Source organism: Natator depressus, chromosome 8 (genome assembly GCF_965152275.1).
Source record: "Natator depressus isolate rNatDep1 chromosome 8, rNatDep2.hap1, whole genome shotgun sequence".
Classification (NCBI taxonomy): domain Eukaryota; kingdom Metazoa; phylum Chordata; order Testudines; family Cheloniidae; genus Natator; species Natator depressus.
The window spans coordinates 102,712,606-102,732,578 of NC_134241.1; the positions used below are offsets into that span (position 1 = coordinate 102,712,606).

General features: G+C 43.1%; 1 protein-coding gene across 5 annotated transcripts in view; it reads right to left on the reverse strand.

Moving 5' to 3' along the window:
- The window catches only part of MAST2 (microtubule associated serine/threonine kinase 2), a 379,580-nt gene that overhangs the window by 306,079 nt on the left and 53,528 nt on the right, over positions 1 to 19,973 (reverse strand). For all 5 annotated transcript variants that reach the window (XM_074961832.1, XM_074961828.1, XM_074961827.1 and 2 more), the window contains one exon: positions 14,956 to 15,098. In XM_074961832.1, coding sequence (XP_074817933.1) covers positions 14,956 to 15,098 — 143 coding nt within the window. The remainder of the gene's footprint in view (positions 1 to 14,955; positions 15,099 to 19,973) is intronic.

Genomic DNA, 19,973 nt, shown 5'->3' on the forward strand with positions numbered 1-19,973 from the left:
TTGTTAGTCTCTAAGATGCCACAAGTACTCCTTTTCTTTTTGCTATTTATCATAGCTATGCAAATTTCTATTAAACAGCTGTATGGCCCACTTATGAATGCAAATGAAGTGTACACTCACCAAATACAAATTCCTCCTTCTGTAGTGAACAATATATCAGTATATCAGCAACAATAGGTCTTGAGGCCACCTAGGATTTACGCAAAATACTAAAAACTGTTCGACTTCCATAAAAACACTAGATGGCACCATATCCTCTCTCTCAGGTTAAGAGAAGAGCTATCCAAGCAGGAAAAATTTGTTTTCTTAAATGTTTTCTACCACCCTAATTGCTGGGTTTAAGACAAGAACAGCAAGAGACATTAAAATTCTGTAAGCTATAAAGCAATTTTTAAAAAATTAGTTCCTACGCACAACGGCTTCCAAAGCAAAGCTAGGTCACCATTAAATGGCTCCAGTATAGTATGATTTCAACACTGAAACACTCCTGCTATACAATCTCATATTAACTTTCTCCAGGGCCTTTGAACACCCTTTGCAGCAAAATTTGCCACACCTGAAATTACAGACTTGAGGGTTTAAATTGACAAGTCTCCACCAGCAGATGGCATTACTGCATCAAAGACTCATGTAGTTGCAGAGAAATATGTACAACCTATGAAACTGCTGGTTTAGATTTAACATAAAAGCAACCTGTGTTCCCTCTAAGGTATGTGCCTGTGTGGTTGCACAGGAGGTCATCAAGGGCTGCACGCCAGCCGCACAGGCCCACACACAGGTGAGCGTGGAGAATGTGTACAGTGGGTAGGGGCAGTGATGAAGGTTTGGAGGAGCTTCGGACCTGCAGGGCTGTGGCGGGGACAGAAAAGATGTGTCTCCCTCCTCCCTCTCTCACCACCGCAGCCCCAGAGATGTGGGAGCCTTGTGATTCAAGAGACTTCGGGTCTTTCCCCAGCTCTGCCATTAAGTTTCTGTGTAGCCTTGGGAAGTCACCTCACCCCACACTGTGCCTCAGTTTCCCCATTTTCCAGATGGGAATAATGATATTGACCTTTCTCTGTAAAACACTAAGAATTATAAAGGAAAAGCACTAAATATTGTTGGTTTTTAAATTTGTGTTTTAAAAGGAAATTACCAAAACTAGGACTAATGGAAATGTTTGACTCTTTTTGTTTGATTTCCAATGACAACAATTCCCTGTTGTGGATTTAAACCTCCCCTCGCAATGTTTACAAAGCTTTTTGTGGGCAGGAGGACCACGTGGTTTATCTAGGGGCCTGATCCTGCAAAGTATTACTCATGTAGCTGTTACTCATGTGAGTGGTCTCATGAAAAGAAGTGGGAGAACTTCATGTGAAGTGAAAGTTTGCCTGAACCCATATATTTGTAAAGTACTGTGTAAATTTACAGAGCTATGTGCGTTTCACTGTAATAACCTAGATATTGGAACATTTTATCTGTGCATGAGAATCTTAAGGTGAACTTGACTGTGCTACTTTAATTGTCCAAACTAATCCAGGGTAAAAATATAAACATGAAGGTTCAATAGCTTATAGGACTTTAAAAGTGCTTTGTATTGTTCATACAAGAGGATGGTAGCAAGGGGAATTTGAGTGCTTTTTTAAATTATTTTGAGTCTCAGTGTCCTGATTTAAAAAGAAACATTTACTTTGATTTCTAATATTGTAGTGTTATATTTTACATTCAGATGAGACCTTTACAGATGAAGCCCTGTCTGAACATTACGTATCTCCAGCATTTTGCATAAGAAGGAAAGATTCTTCCTATCCAAAATTCCCCTTCTATTTTCTAACTACTGCACAGTGCTCCCTGTGCTGTTGACCTAGCTGGCTGCTGACTTTCCACCTTAGAGGTGGCTGCATTTCAGCGGTGCATTTAAATGTATAGTTTGCAAAGCATGTACTGATAGGTACTGCAGTCGTCACCTGAAGACAGACCTTCCCTAAGACCCAGCTAGGTACGAGCAGTAAGATGTTGTGAGCTCTTGGCGGAGTAAGGGCTGCCGGGAAAGTACAGAGGTGATGGCACATATCCGCATATTACCTCAATATTGGTGCTGCACATAACAAAATTCATTCCGCACATGGATGGAAAAAGTTAGAGGGAACATTGAAAGCAACCCCGAATTACTGAGGTTTTCACAGATATACACCATACACATTTATTCAGTCGCAAGAAATTAATACAATTCTGAAATAGACCATTCTGTAATAATGAAGAGTTCTGCTTCAGCTGTCAGAGAGCAGAGCCAATAATACTCTCCAGTACCATTTTTGTATACTGTTTTGAGTACTTATCGATATTAATACACAAAAACAGTGTTGTGTGTCAGTTAACGTTGGGCTATATACATGACATACGTAAAATAAAACCTAGAAAGCAAGAAAATGAAAACTTAAGGCAAACCATGATACATACCCTCTCCTCCACCAAAAATGCACACCACATGACCGTACATCAGAGAATAAACTACAACCTTAATTCTGCCCCACTACAGATGTCGTCAGACTTCCAGCAGCTAGGGTGACTAGACAGCAAGTATGAAAAATCGGGACAGAGGGTGGTGGGGTAATAGAAGTCTACATAAGAAAGACCCAAAAATCGGGACATCTGGTCACCCTACCAGCAGTCCCAACCTCAAATTCCACTGAGCTTACCATTCCAACCATCCCCTCACTATCCCATCTGCATAGCTCTGTGCAATTATCCACATTCATGGCTGGGGAATTTTATTGGAGTACATTTGTGTCTTGGACCTAATGGTCCAATGTTGTCTGGAGTCAGGCATGTAAGGAGTCTCTCAGCTTCCCCTGCTGTGAGGGCTCTGCATCTGGACCCTTGCACCTTCTAGCTGACTGCTCAAAACTAGAAAAAAGCTTGAAGTCAGGTCTTTGGGAATGAAGGTAGCTGAAAGCGAACTGACTCACTTTTTCCAAGGCCAATAGACTCAAGACACTAAATATGTTGTTCCTTTTAAAATACAAAATAGAGCTCCAACTCATAGGCCTGTAATAGGGAGACCATAGTTCTAAGAAGTGGATAGATTACTGGATCATTTTTAACTTCTCCAAAGAGCAGACTGCTTCTAAAAGGAAGAGTTGTTACTCTGGCCTTGGAGAATTAATCCTATCTACAGTATATTTTTTCAGTCAAAGATATTTTAACTAATGCAGTCAAGACCATGACTCTGGATATCATCCAAATAATGTGGTATATCGCACTGCATGTGAACAAAAGTGCTTAGCCCAGAAAAGAATCATAGAATCGTAGAATATCAGAGTTGGAATATCAGAGTGGTCACCTAGTCCAACCCCCTGCTCAAAGCAGGACCAATCCCCAAATAAATAATCCCAGCCAGGGCTTTGTCAAGCCTGACCTTAAAAACCTCAAAGGAAGGAGATTCCACCACCTCCCTAGGTAACGCATTCCAGTGTTTCACCACCCTCCTAGTGAAAAAGGTTTTTCCTAATATCCAACCTAAACCTCCCCCACTGCAACTTGAGACCATTACTCCTCGTTCTGTCATCCGCTACCACTGAGAACAGTCTAGAGCCATCCTCTTTGGAACCCCCTTTCAGGTAGTTGAAAGCAGCTACCTCTTCTCCCAGTTTAGTGTCATCTGCAAACTTGCTGAGGGTGCAGTCCACGCCATCCTCCAGATCCTTAATTAAGATATTGAACAAACCCAGCCCCAGGACCAACCTTTGGGGCACTCCACTTGATACTAGTCATGGAGCCATTGATCACTACTGGTTGAGCCCGACGATCTAGCCAGCTTTCTATCCACCTTATAGTCCATTCATCCAGCCCATACTACTTTAACTTGCTGGCAAGAGTACTGTGGGAGACAGTGTCAAAAGCTTTGCTAAAGTCAAAGAACACCACATCCACCGCTTTCCCCTCATCCACAGAGCCAGTTATCTCGTCATAGAAGGCAATTAGATTAGTCAGGCATGACTTGCCCTTGGTGAATCCATGCTGACTGTTCCTGATCGCTTTCCTCTCCTCTAAGTGCTTCAGAATTGATTCCTTGAGGACCTGCTCCACAATTTTTCCAGGGACTGAGGTGAAGCTGACTGGCCTGTAGTTCCCCGGATCCTCCTCCTTCCCTTTTTTAAAGATGGGCACTACATTAGCCTTTTCCAGTCATCCGGGACCTCCCCCGATCGCCATGAGTTTTCAAAGATAATGGCCAATGGCTCTGCAATCACATCCGCCAACTCCTTCAGCACTCTCGGATGCAGCGCATCCGGCCCCAGGGACTTGTGCTCGTCCAGCTTTTCTAAATAGTCCCGAACCACTTCTTTTTCCACAGAGGGCTGGTCACCTCCTCCCCATGCTCTGCTGCCCAGTGCAGCAGTCTGGGAGCTGACCTTGTTCGTGAAAACAGAGGCAAAAAAAGCATTGAGTACATTAGCTTTTTCCACATCCTCTGTCACTAGGTTGCCTCCCTCATTCAGGAAGGGGCCCACGCTTTCCTTGGCTTTCTTCTTGTTGCTAACATACCTGAAGAAACCCTTCTTGTTACTCTTAACATCTCTTGCTCGCTGCAACTCCAGGCATGATTTGGCCTTCCTGATTTCACTCCTGCATGCCCGAGCAATATTTTTATTCTCTTCCCTGGTCATTTGTCCAATCTTCCTCTTCTTGTAAGCTTCTTTTTTGTGTTTAAGATCAGCAAGGATTTCACTGTTAAGCCAAGCTGGTCACCTGCCATATTTACTATTCTTTCTACACATCGGGATGGTTTGTCCCTGTAACCTCAATGAGGATTCTTTAAAATACAGCCAGCTCTCCTGGACTCCTTTCCCCCTCATGTTACTCTCCCAGGGGATCCTGCCCATCAGTTCCCTGAGTTTGTCGAAGTCTGCTTTTCTAAGTCCAGGGTCCATATTTTGCTGCTCTCCTTTCTTCCTTGTGTCAGGATCCTCAACTCGACCATCTCATGGTCACTGCCTCCCAGGTTCCCATCCACTTTTGCTTCCCGTACTAATTCTTCCCGGTTTGTGAGCCGCAGGTCAAGAAGAGCTCTGCCCCTAGTTGGTTCCTCCAGCACTTGCACCAGGAAATTGTCCCCTACACTTTCCAAAAACTTCCTGGGTTGTCTGTGCACCGCTGTATTGCTCTCCCAGCAGATATCAGGGCGATTGAAGATGAGAACCAGGGCCTGCGATCTAGTAACTTCCGTTAGTTGCCGGAAGAAAGCCTCGTCCACCTCATCCCCCTGGTCCGCTGGTCTATAGCAGACTCCCACCACGACATCACCCTTGTTGCTCATGCTTCTAAACTTAATCCAGAGACTCTCAGGTTTTTCTGCAGTTTCATACTGGAGCTCTGACCAGTCATACCGCTCTCTTACATACAATGCAACTCCCCCACCTTTTCTGCCCTGCCTGTCCTTCCTGAACAGTTTATATCCATCCATGACAGTACTCCAGTCATGTGAGTTATCCCACAATAGTAAAGGAAGATTGGTTGGAACCACAGCTTGGTTGGAAGGAGTACTGCAGAAAGGTATCTGGGAGTTATAGTGGACCACAAGCTGAACATAACTCAACAGTGTTGCAAAAAAAGCAAACATCATTCTGGAATGTATTAGCAGGAGTCTTGTAAGCAAGACACGAGAAGTAATTCTTCCGCTCTACTCCGCGCTGATTAGGCCTCAGCTGGAGTATTGTGTCCAGTTCTGGGCACCACATTTCAGGAAAGATGTGGACAAACTGGAGAAAGTCTAGAGAAGAGCGACAAAAATGACTGAAGGTCTAGAAAACATGACCTATGAGGGAAGATTGAAAAAATTGCGTTTCTTTAGTCTGGAAAAGAGAAGACAGAGGTGACATAACAGTTTGCAAGTACATAAAAGGTTGTTACAAGGAGGAGGGAAGAAAAATTCTTCTTCTCAACCTCTGAGGATAGGACAAGAAGCAGTGGGCTTAAATTGCAGCAAGGGAGGTTTAAGGTTGTACGTTAGGACAAACTTCCTCGCAGGGTGGTTAAGCACTGGAATAAATTGCCTAGGGAGATTGCAGAATCTCCATTATAGGGGATTTTTAAGAGCAGGTCAGGAAAAACACTTGTCAGGGTCTAGATAATACTTAGTCCTGCCATGAGTGCAGGGGACTAGACTAGATGACCCCTGGAGTTCCCTTCCAGTCCTATGATTCTATGATCATTGGCCTCCATGATTCTGCTAAAGTTTTGCAGTCATCTACAAGCTTCAGTCTGCTTATATGTTTTATACCAAGCCAACAGAGAGCAGAAAAAAACCCACGGATTCAAAGGTTCTTCACAGAAGCCACTATCTTTCTACTGACAGGCCCTTTCAAAGTAATTCCTCCTCCTCGGATCATTGTCCTTTATCTGACCCAGAAGATGGGATCATCTATTGCTCTTATTCTGGGACCATCTTAGTATCCGATACACTGAAAGGGAAACTTCTCTCAGGCGACTGCATTTTACCCAAGATGCAACATTTGCTGTCAGATATTTCTTTTCCATGAGGAGGGGCAGACAGTGCTTGAAGGGCTCTTTATGAATCTTAAGACATCTGCTCTTCTCACATTTGGCACGAAAATGGTAGTCCAGAACTTTGTCTCTGACAGTGGCCAAATACTTCAGAAGAAGGTGCAAAAAACCCTGAAATAGGGTCACATGGGGTCATCTGCCCCCATGAAGGTCTCATTCTAACCTCTAACAGTCTAAGAATTAGTTTAAGCCCTAAAGCTTGAGATTTTATATTCATTCCAAACTCCCTCATGCTCTTTTTTTCCCCGTTATCTACTTAAACATCCATGAATTTTGTCAAGTTCGTAGTCCAACCAACATCCTGTTCAATGAATTCCACTGTGTAATAACTCATTGTTTGAAAGGATTTTCCCTTGGTTCTTGTGTTATGAGACAAAAAAGACAAGCCCATGATCTATTCATTTTGTATATTTTGATCATGTCCCCTTTTATTGAACTCTTTCATAAAAGTAAATTTCATTACAGTTTCATTTTTTTCCCCCCACACACTCAAGGAGAAGTTTTCCACCCTCTAACATTCTCACTAGCTAATCCAAATTAATTCTGCAATATCTTTTGAAAGCAAACCACGGATTTATGTAATTGCTTTATAATAGTTTATGTATTATTCTCCAACTCATTGCTTAAACGTACTAACTTATTGTTTGCTTTTTTTTTTTTTTTTTACAACATATTGAACACAGGTCTCCATTGAGTTTTCCACAATAATGCCTAAGTTCTTTTCCTGAATTCATACTGCTAACTTAGAACCTGCAAGTTGTAAATAAAACTCACCTAGACTCCCTCAGACTTATCAGAAAGCATGTCAAAAAGGTCAAGTTTTCCTTAACTATCACAGCTAAGTGGTAAAGTCCTCTAATGTCTGTAAAACGCTCCAGGGTGTTCCCCACCTGCAGGACTCATGGTCACTCTAATAGAGCCATAGCTACCTTATGGCTAGAAGAGTTAAAGGGATTCAGCAGAAGAATGGAGTGAGGTCACCACCTGGAAGTCCTTACAAACAGTACATTTAAAAGGCACAAGAGGCTTGATTGACATGTGCCAATGCTGGGCTCCCTCTGGAGGCGAGTATGAGCACTGTCAGTCTGTACAGGCTTTTCCCTCCCAGAGTCAAGGATCCAATGGGTTGTGCTACTTGAAGCCCATGGATCCAGATTGCCACATATGTAAATGCAAAAACATTTTACCCTACCTGTAAATTGGGTTTCTGACAATCTAGAACACTCCTAGACTTTTATGAGCTAATATTCATATGCAACTTAGTCTTCAGTCTTATTTGTTTAAAAGGCTGCACTCCAGTCTCTGCAGGTTTGTTATGGTTACTTGATCAATTTACTTCATGAATGTGTTCAAAAATCTAAGAGATAGCAACTGAAGCACAGGAGTAGAAGTAGTGCCGCTGGAAAGGGAGAAAAAGAAAAAAAAGAAAACTTTTGGAGGCCTTCCCTTTATATTTGACAGGGTCACCACCTTTCTGTATACAGTGCTATAAAATCCCTCATGGCCAGAGGAAACATCCTGTTACCTGTAAAGGGTTAAGAAGCTCAGCTAACCTGGCAGGCACCTGACCCAAAGAACCAATAAGGGGAGAAGACACTTTCAAATATGGGTGGGGAGGGGGAAGCTTTTGTTTTGTGCTCTTTGTTTACATGTTGTTCTCTTGGGACTGAGAGGCCAGGCAGAAATCCATTTTCTCCAACCCATCCTAATCTAAGTCTCCAATATTACAACCAGTATAGGTAAGCCAGGCAAGGCGGATTAGTTTATCTTTTGTTTTATGTGAATTTTCCCTGTGTTAAGAGGGAGGTTTATTCCTCTTTTCTGTAACTTTAAGGTTTTGCCCAGGGGGGATCCTCTGTGTTTTGAATCTGAATGCCCTGTAAAGTGTTTCCCATCCTGATTTTACAGAGGTGATTCTTTTACCTTTTCTTGAATTAAAATTCTTTTTTTTAAGAACCTGATTGATTTTTCATTGTTCTTAAGATCCAAGGGTTTGGGTCTGTGTTCACCTGTACAAATTGGTGAGGATTATCATCAAGCCTTCCCCAGGAAAGGGGGTGTAGGGCCTGGGGGGATATTTTGGGGGGAAAGATGTCTCCAAGTGGTCTTTTTCCCTGTTCTTTGTTTAAAACGGTTGGTGGTGGCAGCATACTGTTCAAGGATAAGGCAAAGTTTGTACCTTGGGGAAGTTTTTAACCTAAGCTGGTAAAAATAAGCTTAGGGGGTCTTTCATGCAGGTCCCCACATCTGTACCCTAGAGTTCAGAGTGGAGAAGGAACCCTGACAAGGCCCATGACAGGTTACTCCACCTAGAAAATTCAAACACCAGAGGAAAACCAAGTCCAGATTGTCAAATGAGTGGGAGCAGAAACAAACCGTTCAAGTGCATGCAGTAAAGATGACTGTTTTCAATATTCCACCTTTTTGGCACTAGATTGCCGTTTTCTTTTCCTGTTCTATCTATTTTATGGAAACATATAATGAACAGTTGTGAAATGGCATATATATCATTACAAAAGTTCAAACTCTGAGAATCAACAGATATATTAATATTGACATTATACTACTCTATTTATCCATCTCTTTTCAGAGCTATTTTTCAGCAGTGATTAATTCTCCTGGCAAGGATCCTTTTCCTGTTGAAATTTGTAAAACATCTTCCAAAACCACAAGCATACTAAAACAGCTCCAAACGTCTAAGTCGTTCAAAGTCCCAGAATTCATTGCATATAATTAGGTGTTCATCTTGCCACAAGCTATTAGTCATTGTTTTGGAACCCAACTCAGTATAAAACTGAATACTAACAACTGTTAAAATAATTTTAAAAGTTCTGATTTAAACCAACAAAAGCAAGAAAATTCAGAGTCATGGCTTTACATCTGAATCTCTATCCTTAACTGACCTCAATGTAAGTTACTATAGAGCAATGAAAATAGAGTGTGACCATATGTATCTGCCTGAGAACTACAGCACATATTGATGCAACTATTAAAATTTCAGCATTACAGCTGAACTCCATTCCTTTAAGTCAAAAAGTTGACTGTAGAACAGTGCTTCCCAAACTGTGAACCATGGCTTCCCTGGGGAATCACAAAGGGTTCATAGGAGAGCCAAAAGCATTTGGGAAAAAATTTAATGGACATGCCTTTAACAATATCAATTGTTTTGGAGGGAGGGGTGAAGGGCAGGGGAGTTTCCTAATTAAAAGACTATTAAAGTAGGCTTAAAAAAAACACTGGAGTCTTATCTATGGGTCTGCATCTTATGCAGGTAGCCTTCAGCAAAAAGTCTCAGCTAAAATCCCCTGCTGGAGCAGAGAACAAAGAGGCTCCTAGTACCAAAAGCAGCAGCACCAACATAAGGAGATAGGGGAAGGGTGCAGAGGGAGAGACATGTGCATCTTGTTTATAATGGAACAATTTTTCCAACTGCTAAGCCTACATGTAGCTAACCTCAGCTGAAGACAAAAAGGATTTTAATAACGTTAAACAGAAAAGTAGACAATATGACACCACCACCTAATGTTTGGATTTTCCAGGTCTTGATATTACTGTAACAAGTCCATAGCCACAATGTGTCATTTGTTTTCAAATCTTAGTAAATTGAAGTATGAGGCCAGGGAAACTAGTAAGGCCTTTAGAAACTAAACACCCAGAATTCGTAAACCAGAGCCTGGAAACAAGAAGAACTGAAGCAGCAAAACAAAAGTTATGTCTGAAGAAGCAACTGTTCCTCAAAAAGCCCTACAAGCATGTTATGTTGTGACCATGTGAAATGCAAAATGTAAACAAGCACACAACATTGGTGAAACCCTTCTATTTCCATCAGCAATAGACGGGTAGAATTATGATAGGGAATAAGCAGCCACGGCACTGAAAACCAGTCCTATATCAAATATCATCCGTCGATGCACTGATTAATCTTGGAAAAAAGGTCCAGGACTAGTTGATAAAACAAGTTAAAAAGAGTCAATATTTTGCACTGCAGCTTGATGAATCTACAGACATAGCCAAAATGGCTCAGCTTCTGTTATATAAAACTTGTCAAAGCAGGCACAATAGTTGAACTCTTATTTTTCAAATAAATACCAATCCAAACAACTGGTGAGGAAATATTCAAGGTCGTGGATAAATCCATAGTGGGTGAAGATCTTAACTGGGATGTGCATGTGGAACTGTGCACTGTTGGGGTAGCAACCAGGACTGGAAAGAAGAGTGGGGCTGCTGCATGAATGAAGTGACACAGGCAGCCATTTGGACACACAATGATTCATTGCCAAGCTTTGGAAAGAAAGATGTTGCAACCTGAAGTACATGAGGCCCTCAACAGTGTTCTTAAACCTGTTAATTTTATAAAAATCCCTGGCAGTGTGTACACAGTGTTTTAATATGCTGTGCGAAGACATGGGCTCTGACCACACTCAGCTTCTGTTTCACATTGAACTCGAGAAACTGGCATGTGGTAAGTGTGTTACAACATGTCTCTGAATTGACACCCACAATCAGAATTTTCTTCTTTGGGAAAACAGACTTTGCAGATTATATGTACAATGTGGACTTCCTGACTGTGTTAACTTACCTGGTGGACATATTTGTCCAAATGAATGCACTGAACCTAAAACTTCAAAGTAAAAATATAAATATATAAATATGAAAGAAAATTGGGGGATTCAGGAAGGTTTGTCTTTAAAGAGGTCACATAGAAAAGGAAATTACTGAGATCCAGTGTTATCAGACTTTTTAAAAAAACAGAATTCAAGTGAATTAAAAGTCACTATTGAAGACCAAATATTAACTCATTTGTCTGGATTGTATTCCCATTTTCATTATTATTTTCCTGGAGTTGAATACAAATCTCCAGATACTGACTGGATTCAAAACCCATTCTCACTAACAGCTGACTCTATTCCAACCTTAACTATCTCACCTCGAGAAAATGTCTTAGAACTGTTTAGTGTTCACAAAACGAAGACCAAAGTTTTCAAATTTAACAAACCAGGAATTCTCGATTTCTCTTAAAAGGAGACTACAAATAATTTAGTGATGAAGCTGTGAAAGTGTTGCTTCCATTCACTTCATTCTCTCTCTGAGTCTGGTTTTCAGCAATGATTTCTGTGAAAACTAAACACAGAAATCGTTTCAACTTGGAAAATGCCCTTCTGTCTGGCTCTATCAGAGAGTCAAACAAACATTGTGCAACTATGCAGTTCAAAACAGGACCATTCTTCCCACTAAAATCTTAGCTACGTCCAAACACAAAAAAATCCCTTTTTAAAGATCATAGTTCTAAAAATCTGGATGAGATCCATTTATACAATTAAACAAACTGTATGCAGTTGAATAAAGTCACAAAACCATTCGAACTCTAGTGTGCCTCTTGAAGCTAGCATCCTGAACTTCTAGATTTAGTGTCCCGAGTGTGCCAAAAAATGGTATTTGGTTGTGGTGAGCCACCAAGTTTTAGAATCTCTCTAAAGGGTCCGCAGCACTAACATTTTTGTCAACCACACCTTTAGAAGAGCCCTTGGTAACCAATTTGCTTTTTTAGTCTTTCAATAAGTACTACAGAAAGCACCAATAGAGCCAAAAAGTACAAATTTATCATGTCACTATGTAGCAGGAAGAGGTTATGAGTTAGCATGTCTGGAACCCATTAAATAGTATAAAAGTTACATCCACTAACTCAACAGTTTATCATCAAAACCCTAACAAAGCAGCAGTCCAAACTAAGTACCTTCACGGTATTTTTTTATTTATAAAATTGTCCAATTTCATTAGCGCATGATATAAAACTAATCTGAAACGTATCTGCCTTGTTCTAGAGGAAGGTCAACCTTTATTTTAAAGTATTTAATATACTTTTTAAATCCTCCTGAAATGAGCAGTTGGGTGCCAAGATACAAGTCAAAACATTTTTTCTTCGTTTTGTTAACAGTCAAGTCAAACCCCTGGGAAGATTATATATCTAACCAAAACTGGTAGAACCAGGCCTGCAGACAGCCACCGAACTAAAACAGAGTACAATTAAGCCAAATCACAAATATGTCAGTCCATTGACACAACTAATGTACATAGACAGATTAAAACTATGTATGATGAGCAAACACTTCATTTTAAAACCAAAATTAGCAATTATGCAAATGCATCAATTTTTGTTCTTTAAAGATTTAAATTTCATTTTCAACGGTCCATTTGAGGCCAGACATCTGTTATTTCCAAAACAAAATTATAAGACACTAATATATGTCTGAATTGCCAAAACTTGACCATTCCCAGAGCTGACAAGTTATGCGTTTATGTTGAATCCTTTAACTCAGTTTAGGATTTGGCTTTTGTAACAATTCAGGGCAACAGCACCTGTATTCCCCCCTGTGGTTCAGCAAGAGCACCCATTCTTGACTTCCAGCTCCCCAGCCATTGCCTTTCTAGGTGAAGACCCGCATCTCTCCTCATTTTGACCTGGGTATTCCCATCCTCTACAGTTCCCTTTCTTCATTGGTATTTTCCAGCAAAGACAGTCTGCCTAAACTGACCTGCTTGCTTCTTCTCTTCCGAGACTGATAACAGAGTGATTGTCAGTTACAATGCAGCACTTCCTATGCAAGTCTATTTTATTCTTAATGTTAAACTCATTACAGAGAAGAAAAAAATTAAAAACAATGAAAGAATCTACACGCATGCTAACAAGCTTATGAGACATCACCCTACAACAGGGGCGGGCAAACTTTTTGGCCTGAGGGCCACATTGGGTTTCCGAAATTGTATGGAGGGCCAGATGGGGGAGGCTGTGCCTCCCCAAACAGCCAGGCACGGCCCAGCCCCCTGTCTGACCCCACTGCTTCTCGCCCCCTGATGGCCCCCCCTGGGACTCCTGCCCCATCCAAACCCTCCTGTTCCCTGTCCCCTGATAGCCCTCCCGGGATCCCTGCTCCATCTACCCCACCCTGTCCCCTAACTGCCCCCCGCTGCCCCATCCAACCCCCCGCCCTCATTCCGGACTGCCCCCCCTCCCCGGGATTCCTGCCCCCATTCAACCCCCCTCTGTTCCCCGCCCTCTGACTGCTCTGATCCCTATCCATACCCCCGCCCCCTGACCACCACCCCGAACTCCCCTGCCCTCTATCCAACCCCCCCGCCATGCTGCCTGGAGCACCGATGGCTGGCGGTGCTATAGCCGTGCTGCCAAGAGCGCCAGGACAGGCAGCTATGCTGCCTAGCTGGGGCCAACCATGCCACTGTGCAGCACAGAGCACTGGGTCAGGTCACGGCTCTGCAGCTGTGCTGCCCGGCAAGAGCTCGCAGCCCCGCTGCCCAGAGCGCTGCGCTCGCAGCGCAATGAGCTGAAGCTGCAGGGGAGCGGAAACAACAGGGCAGGGGCCAGCCTCCCGGGCTAGGAGCTCAGGGGCTGGGCAGGAGGGTCCCGCAGCCCAGATGTGGCCCGCGGACCATACTTTGCCCACCTCTGCCCTACAATATGTTCTGGCAGGTTCAGTCCTTCCAACCCTGTCCTAAGGATTGGGGCCCTCATAAAACCAGGAGTCCTGCCTGTTGTCTGGATCAGGAAGAACGGCAGGCACTGAGCCAGCTTAAACTTTTGGATGGAAAGCCTGAGTGTGTCTTTTTACTAAACCAACAAACCAACTTGCTATATATTACCAAGTTATATAACAACCTGAGAAAAACAATGAGATTGTGACACCAAAATTCTATCTTGTGTGACCTACATAAACACACATTACCCATGTAAACGCTCTCTGGAAATGGGAATAAAGCCTACCAATCTGTGTGTTCCAAAGTGCAGGATAGCTATTTAATATATATCACAAAATGGAAATCTAAGGATAATTTTCATCTTCTCCTCCCCAGTCTTGTGCTTTTGACTTTTTTCCTGATGCTTTGTCAATTACAGTACTTAAGAAGAAAGGAACATCAAGACCTAAAGGTCTCCATTTCAGAAAGAGCTGTATCAAAGGCAATTACGACTAGAGCTGGTCAAAAATTTTCTGACAGACTTTTCAGCAGGACAATGCAGATTCAATGGAATCAAAACATTCCACGGGAACATGTCAATTCTGTGGCAACTTTTGATGGAAGCAAGACAGGCAGCCAGGAAAGATGCCCAGCCAGTCAGCTTGCATGGTTTCCTGCCAGCCCAGGCTGCCCCAGAACCCTGAGCAGCTGTCACCCCATGCTGTCCAACCCCCAAGGGAGCTGGCTGACTGGGAAACAGGGCATTCCCAGGAGACAGCTGCCCAAAGCAAGCTAAAAGTTCCATTTTCCAGCCAGTTCTAATCATGATAAAGGGTTGAGTTAGCCTAATAGAAAAGTAGTTGAAGAACAGGATCAAATAACTTTTCACTAGGTAGTTTTATTTGGAAAATAGAACACAGAAATTATCATCAGACTCACCAAACCAGCAGTCAGAGAAGGAGCAGATTGTCCCAGGGACTGGTTTCTCATGCGGACCAGGTTTGAGGTTTCTCCAGCTGGCTGCCATACTGATTGTCCCACTCCACTGTGCACACTGCTGGATAAAGGAAGCAGTTGCTTTCCTTTGAAAACAAAAACATGATTTTAACTTTTTACCAGTTTTATGAATTATAGGTTACATAGAATCATAGAATATCAGGGTTGGAAGGGACCCCAGAAGGTCATCTAGTCCAACCCCCTGCTCGAAGCAGGACCAATTCCCAGTTAAATCATCCCAGCCAGGGCTTTGTCAAGCCTGACCTTAAAAACCTCTAAGGAAAGAGATTCTACCACCTCCCTAGGTAACGCATTCCAGTGTTTCACCACCCTCTTAGTGAAAAAGTTTTTCCTAATATCCAATCTAAACCTCCCCCATTGCAACTTGAGACCATTACTCCTCGTTCTGTCATCTGCTACCATTGAGAACAGTCTAGAGCCATCCTCTTTGGAACCCCCTTTCAGGTAGTTGAAAGCAGCTATCAAATCCCCCCTCATTCTTCTCTTCTGCAGACTAAACAATCCCAGCTCCCTCAGCCTCTCCTCATAAGTCATGTGCTCTAGATCCCTAATCATTTTTGTTGCCCTTCGCTGGACTCTCTCCAATTTATCCACATCCTTCTTGTAGTGTGGGGCCCAAAACTGGACACAGTACTCCAGATGAGGCCTCACCAGTGTCGAATAGAGGGGAACGATCACGTCCCTCGATCTGCTGGCTATGCCCCTACTTATACATCCCAAAATGCCATTGGCCTTCTTGGCAACAAGGGCACACTGTTGACTCATATCCAGCTTCTCATCCACTGTCACCCCTAGGTCCTTTTCCGCAGAACTGCTGCCTAGCCATTCGGTCCCTAGTCTGTAGCGGTGCATTGGATTCTTCCATCCTAAGTGCAGGACCCTGCACTTATCCTTATTGAACCTCATCAGATTTCTTTTGGCCCAATCCTCCAATTTGTCTAGGTCCTTCTGTATCCTATCCCTCCCCTCCAGCATATCTACCACTCCTCCCAGTTTAGTATCATCTGCAAATTTGCTGAGTGCGCAATCCACACCATCCTCCAGATCATTTATGAAGATATTGAACAAAACCGGCCCCAGGACCGACCCCTGGGGCACTCCACTTGACACCGGCTGCCAACTAGACATGGAGCCATTGATCACTACCCGTTGAGCCCGACAATCTAGCCAGCTTTCTACCCACCTTATAGTGCATTCATCCAGCCCATACTTCTTTAACTTGCTGACAAGAATACTGTGGGAGACCGTGTCAAAAGCTTTGCTAAAGCTAATAACATAATACAATGCTTAACCAAATGCAGGGTATAGGCAATGGTTTTCTAATCCATAATCATTCCTGTGGCTCTTCTATGAACTGTCTCCAATTTATCAACTTTCTTCTTGAATTATCAACACCAGACCTGGGCACAGTATTCCAGCAGTGGTCGCACCAATGCCAAAACAGGTAAAAGCATCTACACTCCTACTCAAGATTCCCTTGCTTATGAATCCCAGGATCAGATTAGTTCTTTTGGTCACGGCATCACACTGAGAGCTCATATTCAGCTGATTATCCACCACAACCCCAACATCTTTTTCAGAGTCAGTCTCCCCCATTCTATGACTATGGCCTACATTCTTTGTTCCTAGAGGTCTCCATTTATATTAAGCCATATTAAAACACATATTGTTTACTTGTGCCGGGTTTACCAAGTGATCCAGATTTTTCTGAATCAGTGACCTGTCTTCTTCATTGTTTACCACTCTCCCAACTGCTGTGTCTTCTGTGAATTTATTAGTGATGATTGTGTTTTTTTCCAGGTCATTGGTAAAAACGTTAAATAGCATAGCGCCAAGAAACAATCCCTCTGGAAACACCCGCACAGTGATGATTTCACGTTTATAGTTACATTTTGAGACCTATCGGTTAGCCAATTTTTAATGCATTTAATATGTGCCATGTGAGACAGGGTCAGGCAGAATGGCTACAGGAAAGTAACAGAAGGCAGATATATTAGCCCCAGGTTAAGTAGGTCCCTTTTCCCTGGGTAAGGTAACAGGGAAGGTTCCAGAACAATCAGGAACCTTCTGGAGACAATTAAGACAGGCTGATTAGAACACCTGCAGCCAATCAAGAAGCTGTTAGAATCCATTAAGGCAGGCTAATCAAGGCACCTGGGTTTAAGAAGGAGCTCACTTCAGTTTGTGGTGTGCATGTAAGGAGCCAGGAGAAGGAGGCGCTAGGAGCTGAGAGTGAAAACGCATACTGTTGGAGGACTGAGGAGTACAATCATTATCAGACACCAGGAGGAAGGTCCTATGGTGAGGATAAAGAAGGTGTTGGGAGGAGGCCATGGGGAACTAGCCCAGGGAGTTGTAGCTGTCGCACAGCTGTTCCAGGAGGCACTCTAAACAGCTGCATACCACAGGGCCCTGGGCTGGAACCCGGAGTAGAGGGCGGGCCCGAGTTCCCCCCAAATCCTCCCAACTCCTGGTCAGACACAGAAGTTGACCTGGACTGTGGGTTCACGAAAACGGCCAAACTAAGGGCTACCATAAAGCTCCAAGGCGAGCAAATCTGCCAATAAGCGCAAGACCCACCAACGTATAGGAGGAACTTTGTCACACATGTTAATCTTATGTTGTTCTACTTTTTTAATCCAAATGTCGTGAGGAACCAAGTCAAATGCCTTTCAGAAGTTTAAGTATATTACTTCAATACTATTACTTTTATCAACCAAACTTGTAACCTCACCAAAAAGAGATATCAAGTTAGTTAGGATCTATTTCCCATAAGCACATGTTGATTTTCATTAATTACCCTCCTTTAATTTTTTATTAATTGAGTCCCAATTCAGATAGTCCATTATCTTGCCCAGGATCAATGTCAGGCTGACAAGACCTATAACTACCCAGGTCATCCTGTTCATCCTTTTTGAAAGCTGGCACAACATTAGCTTTCGTCCTGTCTTCTGGAACTTGCCCAGTGTTCCAAGACAAACTGAAAATCTACATTAGTGGTCCAGCAGGCACCTCTGTGAGCTCTTTTAAAACTCTTGGATACAAGTTATCTAGACCTGCTGATTTTAAAACGTCTAACTTTAATAGTTACTATTTATCACACTCCAGAGATACAAGTGGAATGGAAATATGTTATTACCACCATATGATGAGACTGCATCATCTGTTTTTTCCACAAAGGCATAGCAGAAATCTTTATTTAACACTTCTGACTTTTGTGCGTTATTTATTGATAATTCTACCATTTCCATCCAGGAACAAACCAATACTATTGTCAAAATTAAGACAGTTATTCACCTTGTGCAGTAACTGATTCTTCGAGACGGTTGTCCTTGTGAGTGCTCCACTTTAAGTGTCTTTGCACTCTGGGCTTCTAGTCGGAGACTTGTGGTAGCAGTGCCCCGGCTGGTCGCGCACATGCAGCAGCCACTCTCGCACCACTCCAAGCAGTTACCTCGCGTGTGCAGCCAACCACCACCCAGTTCCTTTTTTATCCCAGAGGATGGAGCTGAAACTCCAAAGTAGAGGGGAGGAGAGTGGGTAGTGGAGCACCCACAGGGACAACCATCTCCAAGAGCTTCAGTTACTGCACAAGGTGACTAACCTTCTCTTCATCTTCGAGGAATGTCCCTGCGGGTGCTCCACTTTAGGTGACTGAAGAGCAGTGCCCCTCGGTGGACGAGAGGGGCTTCAGAGTTGATGTATGTACGGTGGAGAGCACCGACAGTCCAAAGTGAGCGTCTGCAGCTGACTGCTGTTCCAGGGCATAATGTTCGGTGAAAGTATGGGGCAATGCCCATGTAGGTGCTTTACAAATGTCAGTGACAGGTTCATGCTTGAGAAAGGCTATGGATGTGGACATAGCTCTAGTGGAGTATGTGCGAAGTCCAGAAGGAACTTGCAGATTGTAATTTTGGTAACATATTTGGATACAATTAGAGATCCATTTAGAAAGTCTCTGTTTGGAAATGGTTTGGCCTCTTGATCATTCTGTTGTGGATACAAATAGCCTGGACAATTTTCTGAACGTTTCTGTTCTCTCTATATAGAACGCCACTGCTCTGCAGACGTCTAGCGTATGAAGGGACACATCCCTGTTATTGGCGTACAGCTTGGGAAAGAACACAGGTAAGTAAATGGGTTCATCGAGACGGAAGGAGGCGGCGACCCTGGGTATGAATTTAGGGTGTGCGTGTAGGATGACTTAGTCCTTGAGGAATATGGTATAAGGTGGGTGTGCCACTGGGGCACCCAACTCTCCCTCTCTTCGTGCTGATGGGATAACTACTAGAAAAGCGACCTTCAGCAATAAGTGTAGGAACGAGTAGATCACTAGCGGTTCACAGGGTTTGCCCATTAGGGCACAGAGAACAAGGCTGAGGTCCCACATAGGGGTCTGGTCCCTTAATGTGGGACAAGTGGTCTCTATACCCTTGAGAAAGCGCTTAGTCAGTGGATGGGTGAAAACAGTGAGTCAGTCCACCTTGTTGTGAAAAGTGGTGGTGTCTGATAAGTGCACTCTGAGTGAGCTAGTCCAAAGGCCACATTTTTTAGTGTCGGTATGTAATCAAGGATAGTAGGAGTGATTCTGGAGTGATCTGCTTGTCTTGGCATCAGATAGAGAATCTTTTCCACTTGTGTGCATATGTTTTGTCTGTGAAGAGACATCCGCTGTTTAGCAGAATGTCTTCAATTTCCTTAGAACAGCATGTTTCGAGTTCTGTCAGCCATGGATTAACCACGCCTTGAGACAAAGTGTTAAAATGTTGGGGTGATGGAGGCATCCTGCGTCAGCAGATGACTCAAGAGGGGAGGGGTTCGTGGTGATCGGACAGCTATCTGATCGAGACATGGGAACCATGTTTGTCTGGGCCATGTTGGTGCAATCAAGATGACTCTGGGATTTGTCTTGTCTGATTTTGTGTAGGACACTGCTCAAC